This window comes from Nanorana parkeri, unplaced genomic scaffold (assembly GCF_000935625.1).
Source record: "Nanorana parkeri isolate BGI_ZX_2015 unplaced genomic scaffold, ASM93562v1 scaffold260, whole genome shotgun sequence".
NCBI lineage: Eukaryota > Metazoa > Chordata > Amphibia > Anura > Dicroglossidae > Nanorana > Nanorana parkeri.
Genome location: NW_017306528.1, coordinates 278,012 through 296,004, shown reverse-complemented (window position 1 = coordinate 296,004; position 17,993 = coordinate 278,012). Strand labels below are relative to the sequence as shown.

At 39.5% G+C, this 17,993-nt stretch overlaps 1 protein-coding gene across 3 annotated transcripts in view; it reads right to left on the bottom strand.

The window, feature by feature from the left end:
* ARVCF (armadillo repeat gene deleted in velocardiofacial syndrome) overlaps window positions 1–17,993 on the bottom strand; it is a 269,995-nt gene that overhangs the window by 68,021 nt on the left and 183,981 nt on the right. For 2 of the 3 annotated variants that reach the window (XM_018556965.1, XM_018556966.1), the window contains 2 exons: window positions 13,753–14,252; window positions 9,968–10,151 (listed from right to left, as the gene is read on the bottom strand). In XM_018556965.1, coding sequence (XP_018412467.1) covers window positions 9,968–10,151; window positions 13,753–14,252 — 684 coding nt within the window. The remainder of the gene's footprint in view (window positions 1–9,967; window positions 10,152–13,752; window positions 14,253–17,993) is intronic. The other variant, XM_018556967.1, reaches the window with a different exon arrangement.

Sequence of the window (17,993 nt, the reverse complement as noted above, 5' to 3'; positions counted from 1 at the left end):
TCTTGCAAAATGCAGTAATGAAATCATTGGGGGTTTTTTCACAGGTTGGGAGGTAGTTTCCATGCAGTATTATAAACACACTGAATATTTTCTTCGGTAGGACCAGAGGATAGACGTTTTCTATCATTACAGATCTATATTTAGATATTATTAGATCACAATGTTTCCAGGTTAAAGCGGCTTACTAAAAATCAAATTACATCAGATGTCATGCTAATCTTCAAAATTTAAATCGAAGGAAAATGGAAGCCTAACAATGCACACAAAATAGACAAAAAAATTTATGGATTTTAAACTGCAGCTGAAGTGAATACCTAAATTTGACTCGATATCAACATCTTGTAATGCCCTATACAACAGAACTTCCAGGCTGAAAGATGGATGGACAATACTTGATATCAATCTACAGGTCTTGACAAGGAGAAGAGAGGTGACCTCATCAGCCTTCTGATACTCCTTTACTGTCAAGTAACAGGCTAGTTTCAGGAAGGAGGACTAGCTATTTTGTTCAACGGAGGAAAACATTCACTAGCCTGGCTTAAAGCCGTGTAAATCTTAGGACTGGATAGACAGACCTAAAAATCCTTTGGCAGGCAAGACAGCTCCCATAAAATGTTATTGCATATGTCTATTAAATTGTTGGCCTGAAGTTCAGTTTTGTTTTTTTCCCCATCTCTCCCACGGCAAGCATTTTCCCGACTGAGGTTTATGCAGGAAATGTCTTCTATGGCTGCAAGCTTCTTATACTGCATAAGGCATAGGCATTATTAAAAAGGAATGTGCAGTGTTTGCCAGGCTGCCAAGGGTGCAGGAAATTTTTGTTTGTACTGTGTAAAGCCCTTCTATGTGCACCTTACTTTAAAAACTAGTTATAAATTTATTGGTGCGGCTGCCATTTGTTCACTTGTTGGATTTGGCGAAAGGACACACTGGGGGTTTCAGCTGCCATTGTGTGGAGGGCTTCTGGTTTGTCCCTGTGCCTTTTAGGAGAAATGGGCTACCTCCAGGTGTATCTGCACTCACTTCATCCTTTGCTATATATGCTCAAAGATGGAACCTCTTATAGATTAGAGTTAGGACCACGCTACACAGAGGGGCCTTGATGAGGCAGTTCAGCTTCCATATATTTTGCAGAAGTTGCGCAACTAAAACCTCTTTTTTTTTAACCCTAATAGTTAGTGTAATTTGTTGTTGTTTTTTTTGCAGACTGGCAGGTAAGTGTGCTGGGAAATTTTTGTGTTTGTAGGTTTTTTTTCTTTGGTAATTTGCAGTAGAGGTGCACCGAAATAGAAATGTAAAAACTGAAACGAAACCGAAATAAAGAAAAAAAAATTGTCAGGCTGAAACTGAAAATGTATTTACATTTTTTCACATTTTTCAAATATATTTTATTTTTATTTGTTATAAACTTTTTAATTTTTTTAATATTTATTCAGTTATTAAATATTTTTATTTTTTTACTTTACTTTTAGGGGCGTCAGGGAAATATTAGGGGTCTAAACTGACCCCTGATATTTCCCTTTTAAAATAGAAAAAGAGATTGAGGACACAAAGTCCTCAATCTCTTTTTCTGCAGCCCCTGTTATACATGAACAGGAATCCTCTATACTGAGTGCTCCTGTTCATTGATAACATGAGAATATAGTAGGTTTACTATAACTACAACTATGAATGAACAGGAGGTGATGTAGATCACTCCCATTCATAATTGAGGATATAGTCCACATACCATGTCCTCATGTTATGTACAAACACTCAGCAATCACTGATCACTGAGTGTTTGTACCTGGCTCTCCCCTCTGACACACTGTCACGGGAGGCTGAGCGAGCTGTGCGGGAGGAGAGCTCAGCCTTCTGTGACAGCGTTGTCTCCGCACCCACACAGCTCTGCCGGACTGCGATAGGCGGCCGAGCGGTGTAGGAGGAGACAACCACCGCTCACAAGCGTTCTCACCTTGCATCGCTCGGCCGGCTGTCACTTTCTCTCCTCCCTGCTGGGACACAGAGCAGCGCACAGCGGGGACGAAAGAAACCTGAAACCCGATATAGCGGCCAAAAATTGCACTTTTGGCTAAATGCCAAAAGTGCAATTTTTGTGCCGATACGTCGGCGCATCCCTAATTTGCAGAAGGGACACATGTCTCTCCCTCTCTTCTAGTAGGACTGGTTCCCCTGGAGAAAAGCCAAGTGCCAGAGCATGCATGTAGGTCTGGGCTTTCTTACCAAGTTAAGTGTCAGACACATCCTGTAATAAATATTCTATAAAAACTTTGAAAAAAAAATATAACAAGATCAGTTTAGAAGCTTGCACAGGTTTATAAATATTTATATATTGTATATTTAAAAAAATATACCGTATATAAAACTGACCAAAAACCATTCTAGCTTCACTTTAAATAGCAAGGCAATGTCAGGTCACAGGCTCCAGACTCAAAATGTACACATCAGGCCCTGGAAGTGTTTAGATAAACCCTTGAGTTAACTGCTACTACACTCCTTATGTACTAACTGAAAAGCATATTCATTACAGAGCTACAACAAGTAATATGCCAAACATCCAAATCTGTAAGGATTAAATACAAACAATATGGAATGTGCTCACACACAGCATTTTGTAGCAGGCGAGCAGTTCCTGAACTGCCTGGAAAATGCACAACAGCAGAGAGACTAGACATGGCTTTATTATGAGGCCGCACAGAAACTACAGCAATCAGATCACCAAATCAGACATTAACCATGTTTTCCAAATAGGTAAAAATGCAAGTCTGCCCCATGGGTGGCACGTAGTTGTTAATGGAACCTTTTACTGAAAGAAATAAGTCGCCTGGCATTTCTAAAAATGCAAGCCGTCTGGCTCTCATGCTGATCTGATGGCTTTAATAATCTTTTAGTAACCACAAGTTTTACAGGTCAATGGTTCCAACTTTATGAACTGTAACAACAACACATTCATTATTGTCCTGAAGGTGAAGAATGAGCATGACAGGCTCTGTATTTTTCTCAGAATAGGTTTTCTGCTCTGATACTAACCAAAATTCATCCAGACATCCATTACAGTTTAAGCCAGACATTGTTGGCTGCTGCTAATTGGGTAAGTATTGTAAATGTAGAAGGTAAAGTGAAACGCCACCAAAACCTTTGGGACCAGTGGGTTCAGGTTCAAGATTGGAGCCTACATTTGAGAAGCTTTTAAAGTTGCTTCCGAGTTACCCCTGAAATACTTCAAGTTGCTTTTACATTCACAATCTATTGTACAGTAGAGAAAATAGCCTGTGAATGTTTTTTAACTTTTTTTTTTTTTTTTTTTTTTTAGAGTTGTGTGCACACCCATAGGCGATATCTCTCTATCGTCCTGTTGTGTCATCAGGACAGCTTAAAGCGATACAAACAAACCTTGATAGACGTTCTTGGCTTTCCTGTTCTATCCAAGATCAAAACAAAAAAGTAGTTTTGGTTTTATTTTTAACATAAAGCGACCCTAAACTCAATAGTTAAGTCTTGTACTTAAGATACATTTTAGGTAATAAGGTACTTGAATATATTTTTATTTGTGTATCACTTAGCTGTAGATCCTCAAATCATCTCTGAATTCCTGCCGACACGGTCCTTCCTATCACTCACGTGATAAGAGTAGAATTTCAATAAAAGTTAATAAACTGAATGTGAGATTGTAGTCATCACAGGAGCGAGCTTGGCGCAGTGGTTACTTTGCAACACACACAGGAACCATGAGGAACAAAAGTAGCCACCCTCCGGAAGGACCGTGTCAGCACCAATTCAGAGATGATTGAACATTCTACAGCCGAGTGATACACAAATAAGACACATTTTTGTTATTAGTTAAGGTAGTTGAATTTTAAAGATTCAACTCCTGAGATTAGGGTCACATTAAAATACCTGTTGTACCTAGTGGATAGTAGTTTTAAGGACTTTCTAATAGGAAGACAAAAATTGCATTGTTTCAGCACTGCCAACTATTAACTATTAAGGAATACATCCTGGGTTGTGAACATATTAACCCCAATCATTAGACATTTTATTAAAACTTACAGGTGTTATTCTGCACAAATGCCTGACACACAAGATATTGAAATTAAAAGACACAAGTCAAGAAATTAAAAGAGGCGCATTACATTAAAGGACTGTCCGTGGAGACAGTAGCCCCGCATCATGCAAGATTTGACAATTGACCCAGCAATGGATCACCTAAACAGACATCCAAGTTCATGGGATCAATAACATTAGCAAGATTAAATCAATGTGTTTAATTGTGGAAGATTTCGATATTAGTAACCATAATACGACTATACTAAAATACTTGGTACATCTAAAAAAGCAGATTTTACATTTCGAATAGTGTAGGTGAGGGTTAAAACTGAAATTTTCTGCAATCTGTGTCTCATTAGGGAGACTTCCCTTCACTTCCCATGTAGAACTAACAGGAAGTGGGAGAAGCACTTTCAAAAGTGAGGGAAACCCCCTCTAAACAGTTGTCATGGGAACAAGCTTCTTCCTTGAAAGAAATTTCCACCATTTCATATTCTGGTGGCAACTCAAAATTTTAGATTTAACTTAATTTCAAAGACATTGGTGATCAGGGCAATTGCAGAGACCTGGCAGTGGTTCTAACCCATCAGCACTCTAACCAAATCTTACAAGGAAAAAGAACACCTCACTATGCAGATAACCTAATTCAAAAACAACAGGCTGCTGTTCTGCAGTCATACAGCACCACAAAACAAGGCCTTTCTACAATACAAAAAGGTTAAGTAGTTTTCCCCTGGTTGTTCTTACAACACTCTAATTTGCTCAGCATGCAGATCTCATGTTGCACCCAATTTGTGCCACAGTGGTGAATTGCTCTAGTACTAGTGTTCCATGCTGAAATGACTAAGGGTTATTCTAATGCGATAATTACTAGCAATGTGCCCTTTGCCTCCCCCTCCCAACAGTAGGACTTGTTACACTGTCTCGAAGGCTAGACGTGCTTGAAACAGAGCGGCACCTCTTCTGGGATCAGGTGTAATTTTAATAATGGCTGCCTCAGTACGTGCTGTTCATTGCTTGTAGCACTCATCAAATCACTTTGATTAAAGTGCAAAGCTCTAAAGCTAAAACCGTAATCATAGCAGATTTCAACTGGAAGTTTTATGACGGACTAAATCAGCAAAAACATGCAGCAATAAAAAACTATTCATGACATTACTTGCTTACTAGAATATTAATTCAACATTTATTGGTCATTTCACATGGAGTATGTTACTTTTAAAATCTGAACTGCCAAGCTTAGATTTCAAGATTGGAAAGAATGTACATGACCTGCTTAGAGTGGCAATAGACAGCTAGAGGTCTCACAGAGTACAAGGAGCATGGAGACATCTGGTGGTTGAACATACCAGTATTTGCAGATGTAGGTCTTGTGATCTGGCCATTTAACAGAAATGGTGGATCTGTAGTCAATTAATTCCAACTTCTTTTGAATAAGATGCAGAAAAGATTATCCCTATCATATAGAATTATTTCAACCAATTAGAAAATCTCTTTACAGATTTCAGGGAGTCGAGGAACAAAAAAGGTGTATAATGGAGTAATGTTTTTAAACACAGGTTGCTGATGTTCTGGAGGTCTCTTCCTATAAGTTACACTGCTTTTCTTAAAGAATTATATAAGAAAAACAGTGTAATAAAATGATAAAGAATTGTATGTCATTTTATAATTTGCAGCGTTTGTAAACATGTGCCAACTTCTACCAACTTTAACTACCAAGGAGATCACTAATGATACAACCCAACAAAATCTAGCAGTATAGAATGCCCCTGTTCTATCAAAGTTTGTGACTGCATTAGAATGTGTGACCGGTGACATGGTCACACATTTTAACGTAATCCCACCCAGTTTTTCGGCAGTGGAATGTGTGACCGGTCACGTGGTCACACATTTTAACGTAATCCCGCTCACTTTCTCGGCTGTGGAATGTGTGACCGGCAAAAGGTGAAGAATTCCAACACTTTGTCAGCTGTTCCAGGGAAGATCGGTATCGCAGTTTGTATATACAGGAGTACCGATCTTACTTGGAAAAGCTGATCAGTCCTGAAATGTGACTTTGTGACTGCGTTCTCACATTCCACAGAGGTCGGATAGAAGTGACATTTCAGGACCGATCAGTTCTCCTGCACATACCATCTGCGATGCCGATCTGCCCTGGAACATCTGAGAGCGCATGGAATTCTTCACCTTTTGCGGGTCACATATTCCACTGCCGAAAAAGTGGGCGGGATTACGTTAAAATGTGTGGCCACGTAACTGGTCACACATTCCAACCCAGTCACAATCTTTGATAGAATACCCCTACGTGTTACCCCATACTGTTCTCTATTTTGTCAATACATCAAAAGCAGATGGAGAGAATTTGACTTGCTACATATAGCTTTACTCCCCCATTCTGCAAAAGGGACATTGCGGAAAACATAGGGAAAACATACGGTACTAGACAAACTGCTGAATTAAATTCCTTTATGCTGCCTCTATTTGTTGGGACAATTGCGTACCTCAGCAGCAGGATGACGCAATATAAAGCATTTTTTCATCCCACATGCTAATAGAAGCAGACTAATACACTCCGTTTCTCAGAAGGCTCCAACTTCTTAACACGCTCTGCCATTTTCACAAGCCAATATCAGAGCATGTGTTAAAGAAATTCTGCAGTCCATTACCATTTCATGTTAACGTATACATAAAAGAATACCATGTCATTAGGGGGAAAGCTGTGCCATCTATCATTTACTTAGCTGTAAAACTCAGCATTGTGCACGGCTTGCTGACTGGAAATGGAAACTCTCCGGAGATAAATGCTGCTCTGAAAGAGCCATTCAGTGATCTCTCCTCTAAGAAATGAAGCTGGCAGTAAGTACTATGGAAAGAAAAGCCAGCAAAAGGAACTGAAAATCTAATGCTATCACTAATGCAGAAATGTTCGTTGCCATTACAGATGTGAGAAGGAGAAAAAAAAAACCTTACTAATACTATACAGGCTTATTACTGAGGAGTGCCTGAAGCAAAACATTATAACCATACATCATGTAACGCTGATAAAAACTGGATCGCAGAAAGAAAATGCCATGTAATTCATAGCATACAATCTGTCTATAGTTTTCACTTGTGTTTTTACACACAAAAAGCAAACCTTTTATTTACAGCCGTATACACCACATTCTTTAAAGCAGCTCTGTCCCAAAAATCCAACTGCGTATAAAAGCTGTCCCACTTATTGGGGAATACTTACTTTCCTGTTGCACGCATATATGAACATCGCTTTAATGAAGGGAACTTGTCAGTTGAAGAAAAAACAGACACATCCAGGAGTATTGATCTTCTGGTCCCCCATTTCGCTCTGTGGTCCTTTCCACTGGCGTAGGGACTTCTGGGAATGTTGATCTTACAGTATATTGCTTTGCTCCGTGGTAATTACAAAGTAGTGGTATAGGGACTTTTGCAAGTGTTCATTTTCTGGTTCCCTGCTGTGCTCTGTAGTTTCTCCTGCCAAACCCTAGGTCACTACAGGACATAGAAGTGACTTCTGGTAGTCAATTTTCCAGTCCACCACTACACTCTGAGGTTCCCCCCAGCAATCCCTATGTCAGGAATAGCAAAGGGACATTTCGGGGGTGAATATCTCCATATCCCTTGCTGTGCTCTGCGGTTCCTCTCTCTGACCCCCATATGACTACAAGATACAGTCTCGACATAGGGTTCTTCAAGACCAGGGGTAGCCAAACTCCAGCCGGGGTGGAACTACAAATCCCATGAGGCATTGCAAGATTCTCACAGCCTTAGGACATTACTTCCGGAGAGAGATGCATCATGGGATTTGTCGTTTCACCACAGCTGGAGGGCCGGAGTTTGGCTACCCCTGTGCAAGAGGAACCAGGAAATGGACACTCTTAAGTTCGGTGCTGCAGGCAAGGGGAGAAGGGTTCGGTGTTGCACGCAGGGGGGAGAATTAAGTACGTATTTATCATAAAAGGAAAAAACGTATGCGTTAGATTTTGGCAACAAAGTTGCTTAAAGGTTGTCATTTGTCTTGATACCATTTCATGGTCTCCACTACTATGTGCCAAGATTTAAAAGCTTTTACATTACCATTAACATAATATACAAATCATACATGCATTTTAGGTTCCCAAAATACCCAGAAAATATTAACACTTCAACTTCCACAATTCTCGATTGGGACTGAACCTGAAAGTGTTTTTGCTTTTTTATTTAATCTTACCGTCATTTAAAATTGTTCAATTCACAGAAATAAAAAGGTACGTAGGCATTATTTTTCTGCATGGAGATGGCTTTATTTTCTTAGAGATTGTAATTTTACCACCACCTCATATGGCCCCCTTTCCTGCTTTCCTCAATAGACACCTCTTGAATCTCAGTTATCACCAGCCTGAAGCTAGTGTTATTTTAAGGAGTAATAACATGTGCTGTAATCTTTGTGAATTGACTTTTACATTGTAAGTAATGATTATAATAGCGCATCTGATAAATTGGACCTATGAAAATGGAAGGTCCCCTCAGATGACAGCCCTCACCACCTGTATAAAGGAAAAGGCACAACATTTTTTTTTTCTTTGAGCGGCTCGTGCAGGGTTGTCACCTAAGCGAACCTTTCATTTTCACTCTTCTCATGTGACCACAAAGGTGCTCGACTATTGTCCAATCCTGCCACATGACAAGCTTTGGATACAGCAATTAATTCCTTACACAACATTCCCTTTCCTCCCTCACTCCCAGTAAATGAATGGAGAGCTAGGGGAGCCCTCATGGGGAGGAGGGCATTAAAGTTCACCGGTTTGCCTTGTATAGGAAGCAGACACATGTGCTTTAATAAAGAATGTTATGAACCATTTGTACGTGTACTGATGCTCAAAGAGATAATAGCCACATACCAGACTGTATCAAGTAAACAAAAGAGTCTAACAAGAAAATAACATTATATAATCACACACACACACTCCAATATGATGTAATCTTTACATGGCAATACCATTTATCAAGAATTCCACTCAGATTGAAAGTATACCAAACAAACCAGAAGACACTTTAAATAAAAATGCACAATATTATGTCCATACACCAATGTGTGAGAAGTGGGTTCTCTATATTAAGCAGTAGTCCTCAATTTAGAGGTGACTGCAACCACAGATGGAAACTTAACATCGCCATATGAAGTTTCCCACCATCACCGTTACAGGAAATTACCCCTGGTTAATAAATTACATCAGGCTATATAAATCTGCTAATTTGTGCATCACTTACAGAAGACTTTAAAATGTTAAAGCTTAATTAAAGCAGGGCTTATCCTATAAAAGGTAGGTTTGCTTTTTAAACCAAGCATTTTATTGAGCTTAAAATTGTGCATGTAAGCTTACAGTATTTGTAGATGAAGTAAGGTAACCTAACCCCACCATTTAAAAGAACCCTACTGTGGCAGGAGTTCTGTATCTACTGTTAAATGCAGAGGATTCTGGAAGCAATACCATGAGATCAGCACAAAGCACAGTGGACTTGATTGCACTAAAAGAAAAGAGGAATCTGGTCCATGAATAAAGGACATCGACCTGGCATCAATGCAGAAGAAGGGAGTTTGACAGAGTGGAAGCAACATTTGGATTTAAACTAACTTCCATATTTAAATGAAATTTTTAAACCAGTAGGTAGGTCCGCTCTGCAATTTTAAGTTTTTAACAAGCTTTCACTGAAAAAAGAAAAAAAGAAAGAAAAAAAAAAGAAGGAGTACACTTCCAGGATATGAAATGTATTGGTAAACCCACCAAGGAGCGTAATAATCTATAAACAACAAGTACACTCAAATAAGTGGAACACTAACCATTTTCAGTGTTGGACATGGATTTAAAACCACTGTAGCTACAGCATGTAGCACAAAAAGAAAAAAAACGAAAAAAAACACTACCTTAGGCAGCCAGATGTGTTCTTAAAAACTGTAGTCCATTCTGCATCACGGGGTTTGGAGTCCTCATTGGGTTCATTCTCCCAGCCCGAGTGAGGAATGATCACCTCATTAGTCAATGTTTGAAGGCCATGGTTGATGATAACCATCTTCAAAGGTTCATACGAGGACAGGTTCCACAGAGTACCTTTTAGAAAAACAGAAGAAAAAAAAACAGTTCTAAGTGGCAGCTGTATGAGTCAATTAACTATGCCTAAATGGAATGAGATATTTCAGCAGCACACTGGGTCATCAGATGACCAGAATTAATTGGCCTAATGCAATATACAATTGTTCGGATCTCAGAAAAACCTTAGAGACAAATGGCCACAACCACTGTATACTTTCAGGAACAATGAACAGATGCCACGTTCATTTGATTTATCTTGTTACAGCAAACATTTCATATAAAGTGGTAAAAAAATTGCAAGAGGACACCACACATACAACTTTTTCTAAACATCCAAAAGCAGCATTTAGAAAACAACATGTAAAACTAGATATATCTATAGATATATCTAAAGAAATATTCAATCATTTGGTATTGCAAAAACAAATTACTCTTACATTGTCTGCATCTCAGACATCCCCTGCAGTAAGTTGATATGCTACTACTTAAGGGAAGTGAAAAAGGATATTGGGAAGAGGATATTTGCTACATATCATGTGATACCAGTAAATCAATACAGTACTGCATTTGCTTAATCTGCTATTGATCACAAAAATTGAAAGTGCATAGATAAGTGATGACCGTCCTTCAGCATCCATAAAGATAGGAAGTTACATTACTGAAAACCATTCACTACTTTTAAATGATGATAAATCTTAAACTGCATTTTAAATCCGTATTTAAAAGGAAGAGCAGCAAAGAGAAGGGAAACAACCATAAAACAATACTGTAATGTGTGCCTTACTTTAATCCTTGGTTGTTTCCCTTCTCTTTGCTGCTCTTCCTTTTAAATCCGTATTTAAAAAGGAAGAGCAGCAAAGAGAAGGGAAACAACCATGGATTAAAGTAAGGCACACATTACAGTATTGTTTTATGTTAAAAAATCTGAGGGTTTAATGTCACTTTAAGAATAAATCAAGTAGCTAGCAGGATATGACCATTATATCCATTAATGTGGCCACCATGCCGTAGCAAAGGTTGCACACAAAAAAATGTGTCAAACCCAGAACAGAATGTAGATCATTTAGATCAGATTTAGCACCTTTATGCCTCACCCTGACAAAAACAGAACAAGTGACAATACTGTGACAATACTGCCAGCGAAACACTTAGGGCCTCATTGACACAGGTAATGCAATACAATGTGTTGATTTATGCATTTATCGGAGATTTTGAAAGGCAGATACATTTATGTAATGGTTTTAAATGGGAGCCTGTACGCTGTGCATTTACTTGCATTCATTCTAATTGCTTTTAGTAAACAAATAGAAATCTGTGCATCCAGAGGCAAATTAGATGCTCTGAACAAGTGTAAACACAAATACAAGGAAGTTTGTGAAAAATCTGTATGGCAAACCTAAATGCATGTGAACAATATTAAATGTTGATGCATGCATGTTTTGCATATAAAAATACTTTTTAGATCAATTTCTCCACTGTTCAAAAAACAACAACAACAAAAAAAAAACACACACACCAGGAGACCCACGTGACTAAGGCCTTCTTCTACAAGGTTTGCGTGATGTTTTACAAGTTATATCGTGCTGGCAAAAGAAACGTTTTGACTGAAATATAATCTGTAGTTGGTGGGATAAAAAGGGACATGAAAAGGACTCTATGGAGGTGGTGTCAATATTGTACTTTTACCAACAACTGCATTTCTATTTAAATCTTCTGGATCAAGTCAGCAACACTGTGAAGAGCATTATAGATACAAAGCTCCCACCAGACATACCACCTAACAATGGCATAAGAATGATGACTGCAATTTGTTTTTATGTATTTTGATCAGGTAATAAAGAGATGCTCTCACTATTAATGCCCATTCAGGGAAAGTATGCCCATGTTTCCACCCTTCCTCATCACCTCTCTGCTGCAAAAGTCCAAGTTGTGGTGTCAGATGTTGTCAAAGCTTGCCTTGCCCAGGTAGGCCAGATCACTGCAGTCCCCTTGTGACAATGTTGGGGTCTGGCAATTGGCCACTCAGGCCCATCCCTGTTGCAAGGGGAGGTCACATGCAAAGCGAGTGTCCATTGATGGCAATGGTCACTCCTCTGTCTAGAATAAAATACTACCCAATCCCTTGCCCTCTCCCTGCTACCGGTATGGGGGAGGGACTTCAAAGCAAAACAGCAGATTGTAATGTGCTGTTGTACATTGTACTAAATTGTGTGCTGCACTGTGTACAAACGCAGATGGTGTTGCATTTTTATGCAACACACTTCTATGGTGTGGACATGGGATGGCATATAGAAAACTGTTTTCTTCGTCACCTTGCATTAAGCCTGCATTGATCAATGCTGATCAACGCAGCTGAATTAACCTGGTGTGAACTAGCCCTAAATGTTCTGTTCAAACCTGACAACAAAAAAAAAGATGATTTACAAAATTTAACGTGGAAATTGTTAGCTAGGATGTGAAATGTGCCCCGGCCTTCAGGTTAACTTTCTGCCAAGCTGTTAGGCTAGACAGGGATTTCTCCACAAACAGCAGCATACATGTTTGTTTTTTTAAGTGCCTGGGAGGGCTCCCTGCCATTTTCGACAGACTCCTGGGCCCTCCCTGAGAAATTATAGACTGGTGTTTTCACTTCAGCTTATAAAAGCAAGCCAGGGGTGTCAAGCTCTTGCCAGATTTCGAAGTGTGCTATGGGACGGCCATTCAAACTCTGTAGCCTAGCAGAAACATGCCAAGGAATGATACAACCAGTCAGACTTCAGACATTTCAAGTATGAGAGGGAAGACCACAGAGCGAGGAAACTACTTCCCTTATAGCAGCAAACTTAAGACAAACAAAATCATAAAAATCTTCCAATTCCAGATGCAATTAAATGGTAAGCTAAAATATCCACCTCTTTAGGGAGAGCCTCAACTTAAACCGGCCGTACATTATGCAAATTGTCTGGTTCTTGATTAACTGGATGAAATTTGCTCAGTGCGTGCCGCCATCAGCAGCCTTCTGACCGACATCCCTCGATCAGAGGATCAAAGAAACCGGTTGGAACATCTTTGGCTGAACAGTGCGTGCAGCTATTTAGTGCCAGCCACTGTCAAAATACAGTGTAAACAAAAGGGAATTTGGCCCATCCATGCTGCTTAGCACAGATGGAGGAATTGGCGATATTGTTTTTGTTCAGCCAGAAGGCTAAACGAAAATAGTACAGTTTTGGCACCACAGGACGTTGAGCCATTTAAAATTACAGGCCTAGATATTTGGCACAAGAAAAAGTTTTAAAGCCCAATTGAACTTTTTATATTGCCTAAATACATTTTAGGTGCATCAAAGCAAAAAGGTGTACAAAATCTCAAGCTAGCCATACAGTGTTTTGATTTGGGGTGATTCCTACTGAACTGGCCGCAATTTCAGTCACGGGGTACACTGTCGGCACCACTGGAAAATTGTCTGCTGAACAGGGACTGCATCCAATCAGATGCAGTCACTTTCCAGATATTCAGACAGCCATGGGTGCTGGATCACAGAAATCAGGGGCTGAACTAGATCTACCCGTGAAGTTCTAATTAAAAGACAAAAAGGAGGTCTAAAATATAAATCATATACATCCCTATCACAGAACCTCACCTGTTATGAGCTCTCTAACTTCCATGTCATTGGTCTTCCTCAAAAGCCGTATCAATGCAGGAATACCATCACAATTCTTTATGGAAACTTTGTTTTCATTATCTTTTCCAAAAGAGATATTACGGAGGGCTCCACAGGCTTTACGGTGGACTTCAGGCTTAGGGTGGTCTAATAATCCCACAAGGATGGGAATGCCTTTGAGTTGTCTCACTTCCTTCTTTATTTTGTCATTCTCATAACATAGGTGCTGTAGATAAGCAGCTGCATTGGACTTGACTGGGTCGATGGGATGATTGAGCATGGCAATTACTTCAGGCAGGTCAGGATCTCTCCATCGGGGATCTTTGCGCATGCTGTCAATGGAAGGCGAGCGTTTTCCCAGGCGGTCTATGCTGGCCAGGCTTCCTCTCTCTGGTTGAGCCAGTGGTGCAGCATAGCCACTGTGGAGATAAGGGATTCTCTCTTCAATCAGTTCTGACTCCAGAGGATCATCATAGGCTCTATATATAGAGAACATGCATAGATATTTATAGATTTCGGTGAAACATTTGTAAACAAAGGAACTCTTACCAGTTACTACTAATAATGAAACATTTACCCGTTTAACCCAAAGCTTAAGCTAGAGACGCTGAGAAAATGTGGGACCTCTGGTAGGAACAGATGCTGTAGTTGGGTACATCACTCCTTGTTGCCCACTTTCTCTTTCATTCTCTATGTAACAAAATACTCAGCTAACGACATATGGAAAGCCAAGGGACTTACCTTAATTTAAAAAAAAGTAGTATTCTTGTTCAATATGGCCAAGACCAGTGTGGAAAGTCACAGCAATCAACAGGAATTCTTCTGATCTGATAACGGATATCCGATTATGGGCTAGGGCATATTGACGTCAACATTGATCATAGTAGCCCCGAATGGTTGCCCATCCTGCCATATGCACATATGGATAACTAAGAAAATGCAGCAGACACCTAACCAATAACTGGAAACCTAAGGCTCCAGCAATATGCACAGAGGGATACTTTGACCAGTCTTTCCTGTCACACAGAACAGATGGATCAAAAGACATGTAGGGCAATACAGCATAAGACAGTGTGCACACAGCACTTGCCTGAAGAAAAAAAAGTTTCAAAAAGTTCTCCATGACATGCTTCATTAGATTCTCTCAGTTCTGCAGTCAATATAACAGTTAACATGGAACTAAACTTAAAAAGAGAAGACCTGCCATGTTTTAGGAACATCTAAAATGTTAATTGTGCCTAAGCAGTGGTCACCTTAACACAGAGCAAGGCATGGTGAGTCAGTAATAGGGAAAAAACACTGTTGACTAGTCCTTTGTCCCCTGCCTACCATTTTGGGCAAAGCTTCCAGGGTTCAGCTCCTCTTTCAATCTGTAGAGAATCACTGTTTAAGGTGTTCTAAACTGCTTTACGTGCAAGAAAAATATAATGGGAACGCAAGCTAAAAAACAAACAAAACAAAAAAAAAAAAACAACACATGCAAGTCCATTCTGTGTCTATAGATTTTATACCAAAATCAGGTAAACTGTATTTGAAGTATCACTTGAATGTTCTTATAAGAAGCCTGTACTGCTTGTTGAGTTGGTAAAAAATTAAATTAACCACCAAAACCTTAAAAATATAAATTATAGTGTGGAGAGTAGAATACAAAGATCAAAGCAATGGGCAATAATATCAGCCATTCCAGTATTCTTCATGGCCTGGTAACGGCTTTTCCCCATAGTTCTAAGGGTAACGGGAAGACACAAACTAGAGTCCTCCCCGTCACCCAAAGCTCAATATTGAGACGGCGCAGCCGGAACGGATCCTGACAATTATGTCTGGATCCACCCAGATGCGTGAGTGACAGCTGGCTCTGTCTATCTAGAGGCAGAGCCAGCTGTACCCGCCCCTCCCCCGTCCGTTCCGCTAGTCAGCGCTGGAGGATTGGACAGGGGAGGGGGAATCCAGTCCCTCCCGTCACGGCTCTCTGCCGTCATAGAATCGAGAAGTGATCGAGCGACGGTATGTGTTCGCTCACTTCCCGATCTACTGAGCCGACCTGTGACAGTTTAATTGTCACAGGTCGGCTCAGATTATGAGGCTGAGTGAAAATCACTCACCTCATAGTTCTCCTTTAAGCTTACTTCCAAACATGCAAAAACAAACTGATTGGAACACACCTACACCCTACATCTAACCCACCCAAACTGTTAACGTTCACCCAAATGTGCCCATAGGTGAGCAAAAACTAAATTGTCACTGTTCTGGTAAAACTGGAGAGGAGCAAGCCTGATATGTTTATTATTTCCGTCTCCCAGTGATTGCTACAAATATTCTTTTGTCTATGTCTGTAAAGTTTATTTATCCAAGTCATGGTATAGCTGGTAGTAGTTTTTCACGTTGAAATTGACTTTTTCTTTATTGTTTAAGATGGTTCACAGCTTATCCAAGCCACTTCTTCAGCTATAATAAAATGTTCGTAATATACTTCAGAGTTTATACTCATGTAACCTATTACAAATGCTGCGGTAGGTTCCAGATTTTCACTGGAAGTGAAGAAATGGCTTCAATAAGCTGTAAAACATCCCTAGGTTTACAAAATAAATCCAGTCAAATGTGGCAAACTAATACTAGCTATTCATTTGCACAATAATAGACAATCATAAAAGTAATCTTATTTCTGCCAACATACATTTGGCTAAATTCCAATTATCAAATTAGCGTAAACTTTAAATCTATGTTTCAGTTTAAGCCAATCAACACATGTGCCCCCTGTAAATGTTACTCATTTATCATAAGATGTCAGAAGAGCAGTGAGACCACACACTGCTAGATGACAACTGACAAGGCATGTTAGAGGCAACACGTAGAGGATACAAAGTAAAAAAACTCTCCATTTATCTTTTCAAAATACAAATAGACCAGTCCCTCACCAGCTACACAGCTATAATGTCCAACTGACTCTACCCTACATTCCTCCAACATAACACAACCATGTTTCGGTAAACTGCTCCTGTCTGGGAGTGACTGAGATGACGAGCAGCAAAGCCTCTTTCTCGCATCACTGAGCACAAAGAAAAGAAGCTGCTGTTATCAGCTGAATGTGGAGGGAGGTTATAAAGCTGGGACCAGCTTATCCGAAAAACTCAATCTGACAGTGCCAGCGCTTTGGCCAGAAGCTCAAACCTTTAAACTAGGAGGTATTTGTCCTCCCGCCATGAAAAACATTTGATCTGATAGACACCCACCCTAAGACCTAATCACAGAAACCATTCTAAATTAATAATCCCTAAAACCTTTGGTGTCTAATGCATACATATTACTCCTTTTTCCAATTTATTAGTTTCAAATAATGTTTGCATATTTTAGTTGATATATGACCTGCGATTGGTGCATGTAGACGCTATTGCTGGCCCCTATGAAAACTTTACCACCAATAAGCATGGATGTATAGGCAATATTAAAAAGTAAAAATATATGACCAATAATTCTTACTACAAAATAAGGATTAGTTAAAACACCACACTTGCTCCAAACCTACATTTGCAAGTCTGCCTCAAAAAACATTTGAGAAAAATTGAGAATCCGTATGACTCTTAGTTGGATGCCTTATAGAATTGACATTAATAAAAAAAAAGCAAAGCTTGTTAAAGTTGCAATAGCAAAATTAAGGCCTGGCTTACATCAGGGTTGCCAATTAGCCCTCATTAGTAATGAAGCGAACAAGTATCCACAAGCAAGAATCAAGCTACTAAGTATTTAATAGCTTTTATGTTTTTCGCCTAAAACCAGTGGACCCACTTAATGCCCACACTGTTCTTCAATTGGTAAAAGGAAGAACCCTCGGCTAGGTGACTTTGCAAAGATTAAGTGGAGATCAAATCTCCTCTGGAAACTCCAGTCTATCCTTCTTACTATATGGAGTTATAACTGGCATTAAATCTATAACAAGTGATCAGCAATTAGGTTTGGTTGGTCAGTTTGGTTATTCTGTTATTTCATATTTCCATCCTGAAAGTCAACAGTCCTTTCATCTGGAATCAAGACATGTAGATGGACATTCCTTTTCCAGAGAAAGGGATAGGTACTGAGTACTGACCTATCCCTGCTATATTGGGAAACAAAAACAGATGCTCTAACTTTATTCCTGAACGCTAAAAAGATGTTCTAGCAAAAATTTACATTTTGACTTGCTTGATTCCCAGGCGAGTAGCAGAAATGGCCTGAAAATAAGGATC